This window comes from Gobio gobio, assembly GCF_949357685.1.
Source record: "Gobio gobio genome assembly, chromosome: 7".
Classification (NCBI taxonomy): Eukaryota; Metazoa; Chordata; class Actinopteri; order Cypriniformes; family Gobionidae; genus Gobio; species Gobio gobio.
Genome location: NC_137103.1, coordinates 36473465 through 36494468, shown reverse-complemented (window position 1 = coordinate 36494468; position 21004 = coordinate 36473465). Strand labels below are relative to the sequence as shown.

The window sequence follows — 21004 nt, the reverse complement described above, 5'->3', positions numbered from 1 at the left end:
TTTTAGTGATGACAAAGTCTCTCACCTGTGTGCTGTGGTGATGGTCTACCGTGGGTAACTTCCTCCTTCTGCTCCTTCATCTGTTTCAGAAACCGCTTTATCTCATTGTCATACTCAGACCATTCTGGAACAATCCTCACGGCTGCACTCAGCTTTGGCTCTTTGGTCTTTGGGTTATTGCACTGCAATAAATCAACCCAAAGAAAACAGTCAATTGTGGTGGTAAAACACTTCCTTCCACCTTTTCCAATAGGGCCTTGAGTGGCCTTATTTCATTTCTTGAGCATTTCAAGTGAAAACTGTCAATGCCGTTCATCTATAATATAGCTTGATATCAACACTTTAATGACTTTTGAGTCATAAAGCACATTTTTACAACATAACGGCACTTTCGTTGTGCCACTGGCACAGAAAGTAAAAAAAAAAGGTTGCATCAACTAAGAAATGACGCCAAAACTAAAAGCACACCACATCGGAGCTCATACTGGTTACTTAACTTAGTCTGAACCCACCAGTTTCAACAACTAGTAACAAATTATTTCAGGCATTTAAGAATATTCCTCAAAAGGTTAAGATCATGAGAAACGTACACTGTCAAGCATGTCCATATTTTTCACTGGCAGGGATGTGAGCTATTGAATTTTATTATGGCAGTGATGATAATGCAAGCAAGAAAAGTTTTGCAGTAAATTATATAGTAAATTACTGTCAGTGATTTGATTTAAAACTGTACACTACTGTTAAAGGGATAGTTCACCCAAAAATGAAAATTCTGTCATAATTTATATAAATACATCATAAAATACTATGGTAGTCAATAGTTGCTCTATCTGCTTTGTTCCAAACATTCTTCTAAATATCTTCTTTTGTGTTCAGCAGAAAGAAACTCAGGTTTGGAACAACTTAAGGGTGAGTAAATGATGACAGAATTTTCATTTTTGGGTGAACTATCCCTTTAAAAAGGTTTGGGTCAGTAAGATTTTGTTGTTTATTCAGCAAGGACGCATTATATAGATTACATTTGAAAAAGACATTTATAATGTTACACAAGATTTCTGTTTCAAACAAATGCTGCTCTGGTTTATCCTGAAATCCAAAAAAATGGATCAACTGTCAGATTTACATAATAATGATACCAAAAAAATTAGTTCAAGGTGCACAAAAATGAAACAGCAACCATGCTAGTCCCCAAGAACAATCTTCATAGCTTTTAATACATTTTATATGTTAGGAAACAGCTAATGACAAACAATGGGTAAATAAATACACTAGATGAATTGTATGACTGAATTAAAAGACTCAATATTCATGATGCAATGTAGCCTGGATGCCAGCCGAATTTAGCCCCGCCCACAAAATGTTTTGCTCGGGCAATTCGGTCTGGACTCGCTCCATAGAGGAGGAATTATGCCCGAACAGAAACTGTTCGGACCAATGAAATTGTCAGGGCGGGCTTTAGACGATGATGGACAGATGATCAACAGTAACGTCATCATCCACGTCATCGAAGGCTCTTGGGTTGAATTTGCTCTTATCCTAAACGGAGAACTTGTTCGTATATGCGTTCACCTTTACTATTTCTCTCAGAAACGATGATAGTGTTTTGGTAAGTACTCTGTGTATCCTTAAATTATTTTATTACTGCCAAAGATCGTTTACACTCATGTTTTTCTTGTAACGTTACTTAATCATGCGTGCGTGCAGACAGGGTTTCCAAGTGTTTTTGCAATGTCGCGCACAATTGCTACTCAAAACGTTTGGTTGGCAAAATATGTTATTTTGGCAAGGTTGCCTTCTAAAATTCGCATTCCTGGGTTTATATAATCACATAATTGGGGTCGCTTCAACCCGCGGACATGGAGAAAAACACGGACTTGGCAACACAGTGCAGTTGAGTTCTGTTGACATTTGACAACTAACGTTACGCGTCGCTCCGTTGCTCTGATTGGTTGTGGGTCTATCCAATTGAGGTCTTTCCTGGCTCGGTTGAAACACGCCCCATAATCAAAGCTCAATGGAGCGGTACCAGACTCAAATTCTGACTAGAATTGAGTTTGGCCACGCCAGGCTAGATGCAATGAACATTATTTACTTAAAAGGTTCTACAAAGGCTTTTCTTGTCAACTGATCAATATTTATCTTTAACCATCAAAATGTATTAGCAGCACCATATACAAGAGAAAACTATTCATTATTACGGAATGGTAAAGCAGTAATAATAATATGGAGTGGTTACAACCACAAGTTGGCAAGAAAATAAAAGAAATTAATAAAACAATTGTTCCCTTACAGTATGAGAAAAATCTTTGCTTTAAACAGTGGGTTGGACAGGAGTGTGTGTGTGAGAGTTTCTAATACAATGCTGTATCAGATATATACAATAACAATTGCAGAAAAAGATCATTATGTCCAGAAATCAATTCCAATAGTACATTGAGTTTAATACAATATTTTGTTAGTCCCAAGATTCTTCACGTTATTGAATAAATACATAGATCCATAATACATTTTCAAGTGCCCTAATGTTCTGGTGGTGGAGCTTTTGGTAGCATGTCAGAAGTTCTGAGTTCAAGTCAGTCTTCGTATATCATTTTTCTTTTCTCATTAAAACCAAAGATGTTCATCAGTGATTGTATATCAAGAGCAAGGACACATTTGTGTGCATTTTGTTTTCTGATTTCACCAGAATGAAATCGAGAATCTCTGCAACGGCGTTAAGCGATAGATTGAAGCGTTCGTCTGTGTGAAGACTGTGCACAAGCCACAAGAGAACACTGTTGTCTTCTGCCCCTGATATCAGCGGCAATGAACTCTCATCATGATTTCAAAAACAACACCAGATCGCCAGAAGCGCCAGATCGCATCTCATTTAACAAACGAACAAAATGAATACTCTGCTAGTCAACTGGAGAGGTTTCATTTGTATTAGGCAAGTAGTGGGGACAATATTGACCCTGGCAAAAAGTGGTGGGGACATGTCGCACCCCTACCACCTGCAATTTATGCCTATGGTATAAATAAACCCCTACAACATAAAGTAAAAGACTTTCACAACTAAACTTGGTATACATTAATGAGGTGATAGCACTGAATGGAATTCAGTAGTCAGCACTCTTCTGAAGCTGAGAGAGTGAGTCCAGCCTGTGCTGTGAGTGAGCTGCAGCCCTCACACACATTTCCCTCACTGCCGTCTCTAATGAGACGTTTCCCTCTCCACCTCCCAGGAGCAGCCGGCAGGGAGGAAGAGGGTGTAAATGAGACTACTATTTTTGTCGCTATGTGTATGTGCGTAAGCCAGGGTGGGAATGAAGAAATCTGGGGATGATCAGACTGCAGGCATTTCAACCTGCTATCATCTCGCATATCGTCTGCAAGGCAACTTTTCATAAAATGAAAAAGTAATTGGATAATTATTGCTAAAAATATAATCCATGCCAAATAAAACATGGCGTTATGCTGGAAAATATAAAATATCTAAACTCTGTAATGTATATTGGTGACACTTTACAATAAGGTCTCATTATGTCTGGTAACATTAGTCAACTACATTAATTGTATCCATTAACATGAACTAACAATGTACAATACTTCTACAGCATTTATTAATCTTAGTTAATTTGGTAACACTTTATTTTACATTGTCCTTGTTACATATATTACATGTACTTACCATAGTAATAACAGTAAATTATGCATAATTACATGCAACTAACCCTCAACCAAACCCTAATCCTACCCTAACCCTATAGCAAGTAGTAAGTACATGTTGTTAATTATTATTACTCAGTATTTAAATATATAATTACACTGTAACAATGACACCGTAAAATAAAGTGTAACTGTTAATTTAAACATTTACTATTACATTTTTTAAAATCAAAAGTCGTATCTGTGAACATGAGCAAACATTTAACATTCATTAACAATGAATAAATGCTGTAGAAAATGCTGCTCATTGATAGTTCATGTTTGCTAATACATTACTTTTAACAACGGAGACCTTATTGTAAGTACTAATAAGAATTGTTACATGTATATAAAACCACTTTAATCCATAACAATTGCAATTAAAAAAGAGTCAAGATGCGGTCACACTTATTGTTGGGGGCGAAATTTCACAGGTATTACCCATTTATTTAAATAGGAATCTGTGCAATTGAATGTTTCACGTGAGGGCGAAAAAATTCCTCATGAAGATTGAGCTTGTGTTCAGGTTGGTCATGCAAATTCACCACATATGTCCCCGAAACGTCAGCAATATGACAATACCTTCATATTTAAAATGGCTATATAAACCATTCCTATTTTGGTATTCTTTTACATTTTTACATCCGTTTCCTGGATTTACTTGCATGTTCATGACAGTAGTTGACAGTTTTTATTATTTATCTCTCCCTACCTTCCAAATGTGTCTCCCATGCTGAAAGATAGTGTGTTGTGAATGCATACTAACCAGATCTATGGTCTTGGCTGTAGCTTTGGAATTGTCATCACACCAGGTCTCACACCACAGCCACTCCTGAGGTAAGGACTTGATGGCTACTTGATGGATCATGTTATTGGGAAGGTCCTGTTAGCATCAAAACCCAAAGAGAAACATTCAAATCGCATGAAAGTCCTTCCTTAGTTGTGAACATATGGCTGTCTTGTGCGATATGACAAGTTAATACCTGGTCCAGGTTGGACAGACTGTTGGGATCTTGGCTCAAGGCTTGGTACTGCCCTCTGAGCCGGTCTCCAGCTGCGATCTTTCTGAATTTCTTTAAGTCCACCACATATAATGCACTGGATGATAAGGGCCACATTTATGGAATATTACATCTCTCACAATATCATATATTCTTTCAATACAAAATGTTTAAATGTTATAGCATTCTAGAATTTTGAAGACAAAAGTGATATTCTGTATTTTCAATGGTCAGTAATGTGATTTGTCTCAGTCTAACCTGATATGGTATCTCCGGTGTCCAAGATGAGAGGCCCAGTAGCCAGACTTCCAAAAACGGTAGCCTTCCATTTCTTTTCGGCTGTCACAGAATGGCGTGTAGCCATAGGGGGCGCCCTCTAGATCCAGATCTCTCAGCTCCTTCAAATCTGCCCTGACAATCTAAATATAAAGCATTCACAGCGTCTTGTTTTGCAATTAGAAGATATCACTATTTGCTAATGCGCTAACAGGATGAATTGTTGGCCTGTGAATTAATTTGGCTGGTGTTACGTAAAAAATGCCAAACTGTAAGACATGCATTGTTAAATCAGATTCACAGGTTGGAAATTGATGCATATCACTATGGATAAACATAAACATACTATTACTATTTTACTACTAAATCTGTCAAATTGTACAGTATACAACAAAGCACAGCGCAGAATACTGTAATTATAATAATTTGTTACATTTATATAGCGTTTTTCTGGGTACTCAAAGCGCTTTACATATAGAAGGGGGGAATCTCCTCAACCACTACCAATGTGCAGCATCCACCTGGATGATGCGACGGCAGCCATATTGCGCCAGAACGCCCACCACACACCAGCTTATGGTGAAGAGGGGATGGAGTGATGAAGCCAATCAGTATATGGGGATGATTAGTAGGCCATGATGGACAGAGGCCAATGGGCAAATTTTGCCAGGATGCCGGGGTTACACCCCTACTCTTTTTCCGAAGGACATCCTGGGATTTTTTTATGACCACAGAGAGTCAGGACCTCGGTTTAACGTCTCATCCGAAGGACGTATCCCACAATGCAATGTTCAATTTGCCCAATAAACATATGAACAGTTTAATCCAAGTCTTCAGAGAGACATGATCCTTTTAATATGATGAACAAGAGGATGTGTCGATGACAGAATTAAAATTTTTGGGTGGATGAAACATTTAAAATAAAATACTGTTGTTTTTCTCGTGGGAGGTCACCTGATCAGCATCAACAAAGATGATCTTGTCCACGGCCAGGGGAAAAAGCACATCCAGGAAGAGGATCTTATGACCCCAGATAATGCGCTGCTTTTCTGTCTGCTGGTGAAGCCAGCGGGGCCACTTATACTGGATCAGCTCATACTGGAAACCATATGCCTTCGCCATGTGAGAGATTGTGTCCTGTACACACACAAACATAAGGGGATAAACTATAGAAGTATGTATTTATCAATAATTTTTGCTCATTTTCTTTGGTTACGATTAGGACAAGCCATTCATTTAATGATTCATGTTGGAGCATGTATTGCATAGACTTCTGCTCTACTCATGGTTTAACTTTTGTATTGTAATTTTACAGTTGTACTATAGAATAAAATTACTATTATCATTATTATAATTTTTCTTTAATACTCAATTTTTATTCTACACTGAAATATTATAATAGTAATATTTCTCATTTACTTAAATATTTCATTTAACAATAATAAAAAAGATAATTATTATAGTCTTTATTATATTATTATAGTATTAACTTATTTTAGTCATGATATATAATCAAGAATTTTGGCGCTACAAACAAGCACAAGCACAAAAATGTATAAATAAATCTGAAATTTAAAAATCACTAAGACCAAAGCAGCACAGTTTTTTTTTTACATCTTATAAAATGTAAAATAAAAATAACAATTCTGATGCAATAAACTAAGCCATAAACTTTGTAAAGTTGCTCAGAAATGTCCATTTGTAAATTTCTCGTAGACTGATTAAAAATCAAAGAAAAATATTACCATCTGTCATTTAAAAACCTGTGCACCCTGGCTCTCAAACATTTTTTGAGACTTGAAATTGTCATTTCAGCCAGCTCTTGCTATTTTTTTGGTGTAAAAACTGCATCAGTCAGTCAGTGAACGGAGAATGGCAGTCTTACCTTGAATGAGGGGGAGAGGTAGTTTTTGAGGAACCAGAACTTGACAGGAGTTGCTGTGTGCTGAAGGACAGACAGCATCATTATTCTATAAGGGGAAGAAGGGGAAGCAGAATAAACATGAGAAGCTAAAGACAACACTGATGTGGTTGCGTTCATACATGTAGTGATCCTACCTCAGGAAGCGCTCATATAAATGTCCAGAGGCCACTGAGAAAATGTTGAGAACGTCTTTCTTCTTGTCAACATCATCCACACTTGGCCCACCAGCAAAGCTGCAAGACACCCCAAAACACACTTAATTTCTCTCAAAAAGTTGTTATATCTATCTATCTATCTATCTATCTATCTATCTATCTATCTATCTATCTATCTATCTATCTATCTATCTATCTATCTATCTATCTATCTATCTATCTATCTATCTATCTATCTATCTATCTATCTATCTATCTATCTATCTATCTATCTATCTATCTATCTATCTATCTATCTATCTATCTATCTATCTATCTATCTATCTATCTATCTAATCATGTGTCATATGATCCTTCAGAAATCATTATAATATGCTGATTAGGTGCTCAGGAGATATTACTTCTTATCAATGTTGAAAACAGTTGTGCTGTTATGGGCCAGATTTACTAACAGCTTGCATCAGCGCAAACCCTCTTTTTGACGACCCTGTCTTTGCTAAAGACACAGTGAAAAATGTGTTATTTGAGGTTATTTAGTTATAGGTTGACCTTAATGCATATGCATTTGTAGGAGTTTCCCTTTCTGACGCAAAATTTATAGGAGAGTATTTAAATGAATCATGCAAGGTACTTTACTAAAGCTTGCTCTCGTCAATTTACTGGTATTAGTGTCTTAAACTAGATGGTAATTTGCGCTGCTCTTGGTAGATTGCATTGGTCATTATGGAAATGATCCGGCTGCGTCTGTGTTCTTCAGTATTTCAATGTGTCGTCAGTAGATCACATGCAGAACTTTCCACTGTCGTCGGCGCTTTTTTTAGAATTGTACTCTCATGCTAATTTGCCCTGTTTAGTAAATCTGGCCCCACATCTTTAATATCACTTTTGTTAAATTGCTCAATAAAAAATAAAAAACTATAACTATTCCTGGAGAAGGAAAAAATAAGCAGGTTTAATCGTTCAACAAACAGCTTGATTGAACAGGCTAAAGTTAAATAAATGAGTGAAAAAGGTAATCTTATTGAGCATACTCTCATTGCTGACTGACAAATATTTAAACCCCATTAAGTCTATGAATGTCAATGAATTAGGTAACAAAATATCAAAACAAAGTAAGAAGCATCAGCAAGCAAATGATGCTAAACCTTTTCTCAGCACTAAATTCTGTTGGTTCAGCACAAGTGTTTTTTTTTTTTTAAATAAGTTGATGACGAAGAACACAGACTTCAAAAACAGTTTGCTGATCTATTAAGCAACTCACAGTATGTATATTCTAAGGAGGTTGAGAGATTCCTGAAGAACTCTATTTCCATCATTGCCACAAAATAAAACAAGTGCCATCTGTAGCTTTCCACAACCTCCCTAGCCAAAATCTCACCTACTGCTGCCTCTGCACAGATATTAACATTAGAGCATCACACCTTAGGAACATTTCGGCCCCCCTTTCTAAGCCACATTCTTTCCAAAAAAAAACAAAGAAGGCGAGACTAGGTTTGTTAAATCAAGTGGAGTGGAGGTGATGTAACACTGCTGAGATAAGGTGGAATTTCGAAACAACCTGGCAAACTATTTCTAAATGTGGAGAATGATATGTGTGAAGGAGATGAAAGAGATAGATCACCGCTTACAAACCGAAATTCTGCTGTGTCAGTTGCTAATGCAAAAAAAGTGAGTAAGAAAAAAAAAAAAGCGTAATAAAAAGTACAGATCAAGTTCCCTACCTTTTTTCCAAAGAACTCCACACACTTCACAAAGACAGCAATGAGCAAAGGAGACAGATCATAAAACGTCATCAACAGAGCTGTTAGTTAAAATGCAAACCCCCTAAAAAAATATCCACTACCGTTCCAAAGTTTGGGGTCAGTACAATTTTTTAAAGAAAAGAATATTTGTATTCAGCAATGGCACATTAATCAAAAGTGACAGCAAAGACAAGTATAATGATACAAGATTTCCATTTCAAATAAATGCTTGATATTCGTCACAGAGCCCTGAATAAGATTTATCCGTTTCCAAATATTATGCAGCACAACTTATTTCAACATTGATATTAATAAGAACAACAAATCAGCATACCAGAATAGATCCTGTGACACTGAAGACAGGAGGTAATGATGCTGAAAGTTATTTGCATCACTTTGCCATGCAAAATGTGTTCAAAATAGAAAAGTTATTTTATTTGTAATAGTATTTCACAACATTAGTATTTTTACTGTATGTTTGATGAAATAAAGGCATACATTAATACAAGAAACTTAACATTAAAAAATTTGACCAACCCCAAACTTTTGAATTGTGAAGGGTGTGTATTTACATAGCCACAGGCAGGCCTACCCAGGATTTGCTCATTTTTTTCACACTGATTATTCTGTAGAATGGACTTGATTAATGTGTCCGTTATCAAATTAGCCAAAAATATTTACTAAATAAAGCACGCAAGATATTTATAGAAACTTGATGATGTACTTTCAAATTCTGTACAAATCTGCAGCCACATATTCTATGCAGGTATAGCCGTACGCAAAGATCTTGCTTGTTTTATGGTGTTGTTCGACTCTGGATTTTAAAGATTTGATCCAAAATGCGATTAGTGCTTCAAAAATCACACTCACCTGGTTATTGAGTCCCAAATGCCTTTTGATTCGGTTTCTTCACTTAAAAGATCGTCATTGAGTTTGTCCGGCTTTTTCTGGACCTAATATTTCAACAGATGTTACTTTTTCATTAGTTCCATCCGATAGTGTTTTATATGAAGGCACAGTCTGTAAATGCTTGTTAATAGATTGCGAGTACTACAGTAACATTTCAACACTTACTCTAACTTTGATGATCTTGCTGTGGAAGCTGTTGAGCACCACAATGACATCACTGGCATCGACAGGAGAGTCCGTTCCATCATGCCTAAAACATACACAACACTATATAAAATCACCAATAAACGATATCTGCACTTCCTGAAGGAAACACCAGTGCTCACAACACAGCAAATGAAGCATGTTAAAAGTTAAAGACCTGTAACAATAAATCTATGAGGCTTCCTTTATCTACAAACAGTTTGAATAGAGTCCATAGGTTTTGCAGTTTGAGTTGAATTGATCACAGAAAGTAATGAAGATGACAAACAACAACAACAAGGACAAGATAAATGGGAAATAGAAGATAAACAGGGCAAACAAAACACGAAAAATAGGAAGAGGAAAAAATAATAAGAACAACAAAGAGGACAAGATAAACAGAAGAAAAAAAACTAAGCAAGGACAAAATAAAAGAACAGGATAAACAGAAGAATAAGAATATCAACAAGGACAAAAACAAGAACAAGATGAACTGAAGAACAAGAATGCCTGAAAAAAACCATAAATTCAAGCATGTAATATAATATGATTAAATTGCTTATAATTTTTGACCAATAGGTGACGCTGTTACCAAATTGATGTTGAGTGGTCAGTGTGAGGAGACAATGACACACAAAGTTTGGTATCAATATGGCAAAGAGTTGCAGAGTTACAGCCTCAGAATCAACTTGATACCATGCCAAATTTGTTGATACACTAGTCAAGAATGGTTTTTCAAATAATCTTGAATAATTTATCAAATAACTTTTTACCGGCATGGTCTGAAGATGATCTGAGCCGATCAAAAAAATGTGGTTGAAAATTAATTTGTTGAAAATTGGACCAATAGTCTAGCAAGAATTAAAAAAAGTAGGTTTTCAAAGTAATTTAAAAAAGTAGTTTTAAAATTTAAAATGGCGGACAGAAAGATCGATCGAATAAGGCATAATTTGTATCATTGTACTTTGTATGACTCAAGGTATCTATCAAGACCAGTTTCATGACAACAGGCTAAATTAATCAAGCTATTAGCCTTTTTTGAAATTTCATAATAAATTGACCACAAGGTGGCGAGTACCTTGAGGGCATGGTCCTGATGACACAAAATTAGTTTTGTAATGATACGGCGGCTAATGCATAAAAAAAAGGAAATTTATGACAAAATTCTAAATGGCTAACACCCATAATGGCCAATATGGGAAAATTGGGTATCATTCATTTTGGGCACACCGTTCAAAAATTATATGAAAAATGGCAATTTTTGCTTATCTCCTGACCAGTAGGTGGCACTAACATCAGGTAATGCTTGTGATGACAAGTACCAAGTTTAGTCAAAACACACTTAACAGGCTTAAAATACATTTTGACATGCACTTTGTTGAATTTGTTCACTTGTTATTTTTGAATGGTTTGATTTATCAAAAATCGTTTAACTTTTTGCCAGCATGGTCTTAAGACGATGTGAGGCAATTTTGGAAAAAAATCTGATGATCCATCTTGGACGAGTTTTTTTTGTGGAAAATTCAAAAAAAAAAAAAAAAAAGTAATGTGGGGAAAAAGACGTCAGGGTGCAATCGAATCACGATTAGATTTGCTAAGTGAAACTTTGAACAGTTGGTGGCGCTAGAAGGACTGAGTTAGAGACTCCAAAATGTATGTGGTTAATGTTCGGACTGCCCTATATCTGTGTGCCAAATTTCACAACTTTTTACCATACGGTTCTATGGGCTGCCTGCCATAGACTTCAAGAGCGGAAGAGGAAGAAGCTAATGATGAAGAAAAAGAAGACAACGACGAAGAAGAAGATGATGAAGAAGCTACGAAGAAGAAGATGATGAAGAAGCTACGAAGAAGAAGACACCAAAGAAGAAGACAACGACTAAGAACAACACCACTAACAGATAGAATAGGTGCTTATGCTCCTTCGGTGCTTGGCCCCTAATAAACAGAAGATCAACAATGAGGACAAAATAAACAGAAGAACAACAATAACAAGAACAACACGGAGAAGAAGAAAATAATGAACAAAACAAAGATTACAACGACAAAAGTAATGAAACTGACAAACAAAAACAACATTAAAGAGAACAAGAGGATGAAGGAAGATGATGAGAAGGAAGAGGGACAAGAAAAACAACAATAAGGATGAGAAAACGATGAAGAAGAGAAGTAGAGAAGAACACAAGCTGCCTTGCAAAAACATTATTCTGATTTCTCAACAATGTCTCACAATTCAATACTGTCTGGAATTATTTTGAGAGTTCCTTTTGTCAAGTTCCTTTGGTCTCAGTAAGAAGTTGTGTTGACAATAAAAGCATGATAAATGTCTAGCAATACAGGACACAGAGTGCTGTTAGCTTCAGCATCCTAAATGAAACCCTGGATCCATTAGGCTGCACTTCCTCAGAGCAGGATATCAATGAATTACACACTGAAGGAACACTGCCTTCCCATTCATTTAGCAGTCAGTGTGTGTGAGAGATTCTTTTTTCCTCACACACACACTCTTTTCCTTTCTGTTGGTTTCTTTGTGTGCCAGACCCCAGACTGTATGAATAATCGCACTAGCAGTGTGAAAAATGACATTGCACTCTAACTTGAACCCGCATGAATGGGGTATAAATTTCACTGTCTCACAAAATTCTGGAAGAAACGGTTTTCCTTAAAGAACTACTATCGGAACATCTGAAAAAAAAAAAAATAAATACATTTGAGGATAAGCATTTTGGAGAGTTTGATGTCGAACATTAATTTGGAGTGTGGCTGTTTCTTTTTGCCTTTTTATTTTGGATAGCATCTGTATTTCTGCTACAGCAAATTGCTAACAAATCCAAGATGGCAGGTTTGACTCCCAGGGCATGCACTGATAAAATCCATAGTTTGAAAGAAATGTACATCATTGTGGAAAAAAGTAAGCCAAATGTACACTACCATTCTAAGGTTTGGGGTCAATATGATTTTTTGTTCTTGTTTAAATAAATGAATATTTTTATTCAGCAAGGACGCATTAATTTGAGTGACAGTAAAGGCATTTATAATGTTACAAAATACTTCTATTTCAAATAAATGCTGTTCTTTTTAACTTTACAACAAACACATATACATACATATATTATAATTTATAATCTTCTCATTTATATATACACACATATACATGTACTGTATACGCGTGTCAAAAATCTAGGCAAAAGTGATGTAGTGTATTCCAGTGTTTAGAATAGTATTTTGTGACATTATTTTTTGATCAAACAAATGCAGCCTTGGCAAGCATAAGAGACTTCTTTCAAAACATTTTTACCAACCTTACCGACCCCAAACTTTGGAATAGTAGTATATAAATGTAAATCTGTGAAGAGAAAACACTCACGCCTGTATTTGATAGATGTCCTCTGAGCGGCCCTCACGCAGCCTCAGGATCCATGCGCCGGGGTTGGCCTTCAACTGGAAATAGCCCTGTACAATGTGGGTTTCAAGTGGGTTAGTTTTTGCTTTAATGTTCCACAGATAAAAGAAACTCGTACAGGTTTGGAATGACATGAGGGTGAGCAAATAAATTAGAGAATTCTCATTTTGGGTCCATGTAACACTTACTATATTAGGAAAATTCCATTTTACAATGATAAATGCAATATACACTTGTGACAAGCAGGGCGGACGAGAGCCATGAGAGAATGACGCGAGGCCTGTGGCTTGATTGCAAATGAGTATCACCTGCACGTTACACCGGTATCGTATCTCACGGAGGAGCACGGCTGCATAAAAGGAGGCGCGACGACAGTAAGATTCGAGACCGGTGTGACGCTCATTTGCAATTACGCCACCGGTCTCGCGCCGTTCTCTCACGGCTCACCCTGCCCTGCTTGTCACAACACTATATTGCCAAAAGTTTTGAGACGCCTGCATTTACATATACATGAACTTTAATGACATCCCATTCTTAATCCGTAGGGTTTAATATGGAGTTTGCCTTTGCAGATATAACCGCTTCAACTCTTCTGGGAAGGCTTTCCACAAGTTTTAGGAGTGTGTTTATGGTAAATTTGTGACCATTTTTCTAGAAGCGCATTTGTGAGATCAGGCACTGATGTTGGAGGAGAAGGTCTTGCTCGCAGTCTCCGCTCTAATTCATGCCAAAGATGATCGGATTTCGTGTTGAGGTCAGGACTCAAGTTCCTGCAGGCTAATCAAGTTCCTCCCCACCAAACTCGCTCATCCATGTCTTTATGAATCTTGCTTTGTGCACTGGCGCATAGTCATGTTGAAACAGGAAGGGGCCATCCCCAAACTGTTCTCATAAAGTTGGGAGCATGAAATTGTCTAAAATGTATTGGTACACTAAAGCATTAAGAGTTCCTTTCACTGGAACTAAGGGGCCAACCCCTGAAAATATAATCCCCCCTCCATCAAACTTTACACTTGGCACAATGCAGTCAGACAAGTACCGTTCTCCTGACAACCGCCAAACCCAGACTCATCCATCGGATTGCCAGACAGAGAAGCTTGATTCGTCACTCCAGAGAACTCGTCTCCACTGCTCTAGAGTCCAGTGGCGGCGTGCTTTACACCACTGCATTCAACGCTTTGCATTGCACTTGGTGATATAAGGCTTGGATGCAGCTGATAGGCCATGGAAACCCATTCCATGAAGCTCTCTACGCACTGGTCTTGAGCTAATCTGAAGGCCACACGAAGTTTGGAGGTCTGTAGCTATTGACTCTGCAGAAAGTTGGTGACTTCTGTGCACTGTGCACCTAAGTATGCGCTGACCCCATTCTGTGATTTTTACGTGGCCTACCACTTAGTGGCTGAGTTGCTGTTGTTCCCAATTGCAACCACTTTGTTATAATACCAATAACAGTACATTTCACGAATGGACTTATTGCACAGGTGGCAACCTATCACGCTTAAATTCACTGAGCTCCTGAGAGAGACTCATTCTTTCACAAATGTTTGTAGAAGCAGTCTGCATACCTAGGTGCTTGATTTTATACACCTGTGGCAATGGAAGTGATTGGAACACCTGAATTCAATGATTTGGAGGGGTGTCCCAATACTTTTGGCAATACAATGTACAACCCCAAATCAGAAAAAGTTGGGACAGTATGGAAAACGCAAAAAACAAAAAACTATTTCTAAATTTACTTTGACTTGTATTTCATTGCAGACAATATGAACACAAAATATTTCATGTTTTGTCTGGTCAACTTCATGTCATTTGTAAATATGTATCCTTTCCTGTCATTCAGACCTGCAACACATTTAAAAAAAAGTTGGGACAGGAGCAATTTAGGGCTAGTAATGAGGTAAAATGGTTAAATAATGATGTGATTTGAAACAGGTGATGTCAACAGGTGATTGTAATTATGATTTGGTACAAAAGCAGCATCCAAGAAAGGTCTAATCCTTTAGGAGCAAAGATGGGCCGAGGATCGCCAGTTTGCCAACAAATACGTGAGAAAATTATTGAAATGTTTAAAAACAATGTTCCTCAAAGAAAGATAGGAAGAGATTTGGATATTTCACATTCAACAGTGCATAACATAATTAAAAGATTCAAGGAATCTGGAGGAATTTCAGTGCGTAAAGGACAAGGGCGCAAGCCTAAGCTGAACAACCGTGATCTCCGATCCCTCAGGCGGCACTGCATCAAGAATCGTCATTCATCTATAAGCGATATCACCACATGGGCTCAGGACTACTTTGGCAAACCTTTGTCAAGTACCACAATACGTAGTTACATCCACAAATGCCAGTTAAAACTGTACTGTGCCAAAAGGAAGCCCTATGTTAACAGTGTCCAGAAGCGCCGTCGACTTCTCTGGGCTCGGAGGCATCTGGGATGGACCCTCACACAGTGGAAACGTGTACTGTGGTCAGATGAATCAGTATTTGAGGTATTTTTTGGGAGGAATGGACGACGTGTGCTCTGGACCAAAGAAGAAAAGGATCATCCAGACTGTTACCAGCAACAAGTCCAAAAGCCAGGGTCTGTCATGGTATGGGGTTGTGTCAGTGCCCTTGGCAAAGGTAACTTGCACTTCTGTGAAGGCACCATTAATGCTGAAAAGTACATAGAGATTTTGGAGCATAATATGCTGCCTTCAAGAAGACATCTTTTCCAGGGACGTCCATGCATATTTCAACAAGACAATGCAAAACCACATTCTGCACACATTACAAAGTCCTGGCTGCGGAGGAAGAGGGTACGGGTACTTGACTGGCCTGTCTGCAGTCCCGACCTGTCTCCAATAGAGAATGTGTGGCGCATTTTGAAGCGCAAAATGCGACAACGAAGACCCCGTACTGTTGCCCACCTTAAGACTTGTTTGCAGGAAGAATGGGACACAATTACACCTGAAACACTTCATCACTTGGTGTCTTCAGTCCCTAAACGTCTTTTAAGTGTTGTGAAAAGGAATGGCAACATTACAAAGTGGTAAATGTTTTACTGTCCCAACTTTTTTTGAAATGTGTTGCAGGTCTGAATGACAGGAAAGGATGCATATTTACAAATGACATGAAGTTGACCAGACAAAACATGACATTTTTTGTTCATATTGTCTGCAATGAAATACAAGTCAAAGTAAATTTAGAAATCACTTTTTTTATTTATTTGCGTTTTCCATACGGTCCCAACTTTTTCTGATTTGGGGTTGTATATTTTGAAAAAGCCAAGAAGAGGGACAAACTCACCAGGTTGGCCATGACGATGGTGTCATGCATGAGAGGCTCCTGTGTCATGCCCAGTGTAAACTGAAGTCCTCTGGGAGGCTGACCTGTGGACAGGTCAAAACAGTGGCCCTCCAAAAGTAGATACTCAAGCTCATACTCTGCATTCACTACACCGCTGACCTGACAAACATACAGAAGGAGAAGAAATCAAGATCCGTCATACTCATGCTAAACATCTCTTTCCAGAGAGGCCTGGCTAAGCATGACAGGTAAAATTTGTCAATGAAAGATGAACAACAAAATACTCATGTATCATAAAAATGCAACCATTTCAAAGCTATTGTGCAATATGAAATACAAATCAACAACAACGAAAACAAAGGGCTCAGATTTGGTAAATGTATAAATACTATATGGAATTCATACCTCCTGTAGGTGGATGTTGTCTAGATCATATGAGCTCCTGACTGCCTCTACCATCCAGCTCTCGGGGGTGATCATATTAAGAGTAAGCAGAGGGGATTCTGGGATTTCAGTAAAGCGAGCCATAGGACCAGGGGAAAGGGAGTTGTTACCAAAGAAGGAAACATCCGGCTCCAAAACATATCGATAAAAGCTGCCAGAAAAACAAAGGAAATGTATAAGATATTGATTGTAAAATAAACTGGTGGTCTGTTGTAATTTGTCCTTTTAAGGTGGAAATAGCTTGGAATCCTATGGCAAAATATTTTCAAGCTCCTAATCCTGACCTTTTTTTGGGGATTTAAATCAATTAAATTTTGAAAATGTGTACATAATGCTAAAGAGAGAAAAAAATAAAAACCAACAGTCATTGATTACGGTTTACATTACTCCACCCCTTTCTTCCAATATTAACAACAGCTTTTTAGAAATAAATATTTTAGTAAGGCTTATAGACTGCATTTCCGGCAGCATGAATTCACAACAATTTCTCTGATTGTTTCACATACATTTCTATGAAATGCAGGTGTTTTAAATCAGTGCAGTTGTGCTTAAATATCTTTCATAACATCTTTTTTTATACCTCAGCTCTTGTAAAATGTAGAGATAAGTGGCTATCAAGCGCCAAAAAAATAAAAAAATAAACAAAACAAAAAATAACAAAAATCTACCCTGGTGCATTTGCCCAGACTGAGAACAGCAATAGGCTGTTGTATGAATGTGTGTGTGTGTGTGTGTGTGTGTGTGTGTGTGTGTGTGTGTGTGTGTGTGTGTGTGTGTGCGCGTCTCCCCCAACAATCTCAGAGTTGAAGTTTAATTAAGCTTTTGCTCTCACCTCTTCAGGGGCATCTCCGACAGCTTGGCTCGACAGTTCATGAACACCTGCACTTTCATATTGACCACTTGACCAAGCACCTGCAGCACACACAGAAAAGACGGCCAGGTTATTACCCACTCTCACAAACAACAAGATTCAGGAGGAAAGACTCAAGGTCACATTCCACATAACTGCATACAATTGAGCCAATCGTGCATGTTTCAAGTTCTTTATGACTTTAGAGGATGTAATACAATGGTTATATATATAAATAAATAAAAGATACACAGACCATAGAAAAAGGGGGTTTACATGAAAAGATTCCTGTGCATTCCTGTAGCCCAATGAGTAAAGCATGGTGCCAGCAACACCGACGTCATGAGTTTGATTCCCAGAGAATGCATAAACTGATTACATGTATACCTTAAATACAATTCAAGATTTAAAACTATCTGCCAAATGCATAAATGTAAAATATAAATGCAAAGAAAAAAATGGGCAGGGCATAGAAACTCAGTCAATTAATGGATAACGGTTAAAAAAAATAATTGTATAGTGATTCCAGTGGCGGATTTCCATTTTCATTCCAGGAAGTAATAGATTTCAACAATCAACAACAACAAAAAATGTGTAATTTAAAAGAGTCTCAATGTAAGATTCAGCTTTCTGAGACATAAAGTGCCACTACTTTTTCTCATTTGAAACAGTTATTAGCTAGTAACACTTGCTGTCCACTTGATGTTGGTGTGGATGCAGGAAGCTCCGGCAATGACGAGGAATGATTATATTACAAGCGCAGCACACGGCCTCTCAACTGAATCACAGCACACACATGCCTGAGTTGCGATAAGCTCTTAGATGTGACCAAAGTTGTACGTACAGCCAATAAAGGAGCCAGCTTCTGTGCATCCCTGGTGAGAGGATCCACAATGGCAACCACATCATAGAACACCTCATCTTCACGCTGTGCCAGTTGAAGAATGCTGTTGAAAAACATATCTGGTCAGCTTGATACATTGGTAATGAAAGTAAGTGTTGCATTAATGAGAAAACATGAAGTAGAGGTTAAGTAACTGATATTACAAATGGACTACTTCAGTGTCGCAAGTAGGTGTGAATAGCATAAATAAATGACAAGAGATTAATCATAGCTATGGCAACACAGTTAGGTGGCGGGGGTGGGATGTTTGGATATGTAGCTGAGTCACACTTTCATTGAGAGAGTTGTCTGACCAATTTGGATAGACAACTTGCCATTTCATTTCAGACCCATTCATGTTAGAATGATTCATTGAAAAAATTGTATTTAAAAAGGTACAATAGCAAACAACAGCATTACGGAGATACTTAAACAGCTTATATAAGCAATGTGTTATTTTCTATGGTTTGCAGTTACAAAAGCAGCAAGAGGTTCTGGTGCAATGTATCATTTAAATTTCAAAATGTAAAAACTAAATCGAAACACTGTAAAGAAATACTGCAATACTGCACCTGTGTTTGTCCTTCAGAAATTTGACATCTTTTCTGGGCTCCCCTTTAGGTGATGCAGTGAGGAGAGCGTCTACTTTCATGATTAGATCACTGGCCCTGTGAAGAGAAATAACAGGTTTCAGTTTCCCTCTCACAAATAAATTATTTTACATTAAAAACATATCGGCTTAGGACGACAAACAAAAACTGGGCATACTTATGGGCATTCAAGTCCATCTGCTTGATCTTGGATTTAATCTTTTCTGCTGAACTTCCCAGTGTGATCTTCTCTAGCAGATGAAAATCTTCCACACTGAACTCTTCGTCCAATAAACCCAGGATCTAGTGAAGATGTTAACCACATTGTTAGTTACACTTGTAAATTCGGGCATATCACAGGCAATGGCTCCAAAGTGTCAGTTCATGTGCGCTTACCACCTCAAACATCTACACCCAGAACCCTTATAAACCCCCAATATCCATATGAGTGAGACAGTCATTTATATGCATGCCATTGGCAAACCATTTTTTAAGCTAATCAAAGCAAGGCCAACTGCCAGACTGTACCTTTTGCTTTTAATATCAATGCGTTTTCACCCTGAAAGTACACTTGATTTTTTTTTAACACAATATGAATTTTAACCAGTTTTCCATTTCTTGCTAATTTTGTTTTGCATCTTTTCATTTTTCATTTGGCTAGCAGACCATGTCATTTTTCTGAGAAAAACGGTTACATTTAACCTTTTGCACTTTAGAGCCAATTAAGCTCTAGCTAAACATTTTTATAATAAATACATTATATTATTATAAGAATATAATACGAATATATTTATACATAAATTATTATTAATAGGGGTGTGACGAGACACTTAGCTCACGAGACGAGACGAGACACGAGATTGGGTTCACGAGAACAAGACAAGATTTTTGCACAGTATTTTTAAGAAATTCTCAAATGACAAAATTCATGACTGGAAAAATTGTCTGCAGGAGCATTTTGAAATGTTTTAACTAATCATCTTGAATGTAATTTCAGTTCTACTTTCTTAGAATGAATTATCATATGCATTGAAAGATAACAATACTCAAGCACTAAGAGGTTTTTCCACAAACTCAACTGACTGGCTTCTCTCCTGTATGATTTCACACGAGCCTCTTGTACATGAATTATGAGCTTCCAGAACTTCTGTTTGAGGCTGTATGACCCAATTCAACTCATGTTCACAAATTGAACATTAAGAAAAAACATATTGATTTTTGTTTTTATTTATGTCTTATTAAATGCAAATAATAAGAATATAAGCAACCATTATCAAAAGTACACTCAATATTCAAAGTGCAAATAGAGACCAGAGTTAAGAGGTGGTTACAACTACTCAACCCAGCCTATATAGCTTTGATATTGGGAGACAGGCTATTGCATGTTGCCTAATTTGCGCGAATCACAGAGCTTGCGTTTACTTTCGCTTTAGATTTGTGATCACATGTACTCTGTATATAGGGAACAGCGCTGCAGAGCTCGTCACTTTTTAATCTTGAGAGTAGGAGATCTCGTCACACTCCTACTTATTTTTTAATGCTAACGTCTAATGCTAAGCACAGATCCAATGAATATACAATTAAACTATATTAATTGAATACAATTTTATTTCTCAACTAGCCTATTTACGTTAAGTTAAAACATAACTATATTTACCAGGATACTT

The 21004-nt window shown here is 37.3% G+C and overlaps 1 protein-coding gene across 4 annotated transcripts in view; it reads right to left on the bottom strand.

Annotated features, from left to right (window-relative positions):
- The window catches only part of uggt2 (UDP-glucose glycoprotein glucosyltransferase 2), a 39088-nt gene that overhangs the window by 1150 nt on the left and 16934 nt on the right, over positions 1–21004 (bottom strand). For 2 of the 4 annotated variants that reach the window (XM_079822104.1, XM_079822105.1), the window contains exons 24-40: positions 19516–19640; positions 19320–19415; positions 18709–18811; positions 17847–17926; positions 16976–17165; positions 16571–16729; positions 13245–13330; positions 9860–9944; positions 9656–9738; positions 8765–8788; positions 7023–7121; positions 6850–6934; positions 5919–6101; positions 4947–5107; positions 4671–4785; positions 4454–4570; positions 26–182 (exon numbers count right to left, since the gene is read on the bottom strand). In XM_079822104.1, coding sequence (XP_079678230.1) covers positions 26–182; positions 4454–4570; positions 4671–4785; positions 4947–5107; positions 5919–6101; positions 6850–6934; positions 7023–7121; positions 8765–8788; positions 9656–9738; positions 9860–9944; positions 13245–13330; positions 16571–16729; positions 16976–17165; positions 17847–17926; positions 18709–18811; positions 19320–19415; positions 19516–19640 — 1948 coding nt within the window. The remainder of the gene's footprint in view (positions 1–25; positions 183–4453; positions 4571–4670; positions 4786–4946; positions 5108–5918; positions 6102–6849; positions 6935–7022; positions 7122–8764; positions 8789–9655; positions 9739–9859; positions 9945–13244; positions 13331–16570; positions 16730–16975; positions 17166–17846; positions 17927–18708; positions 18812–19319; positions 19416–19515; positions 19641–21004) is intronic. The other 2 variants (XM_079822107.1, XM_079822106.1) reach the window with 1 other exon arrangement.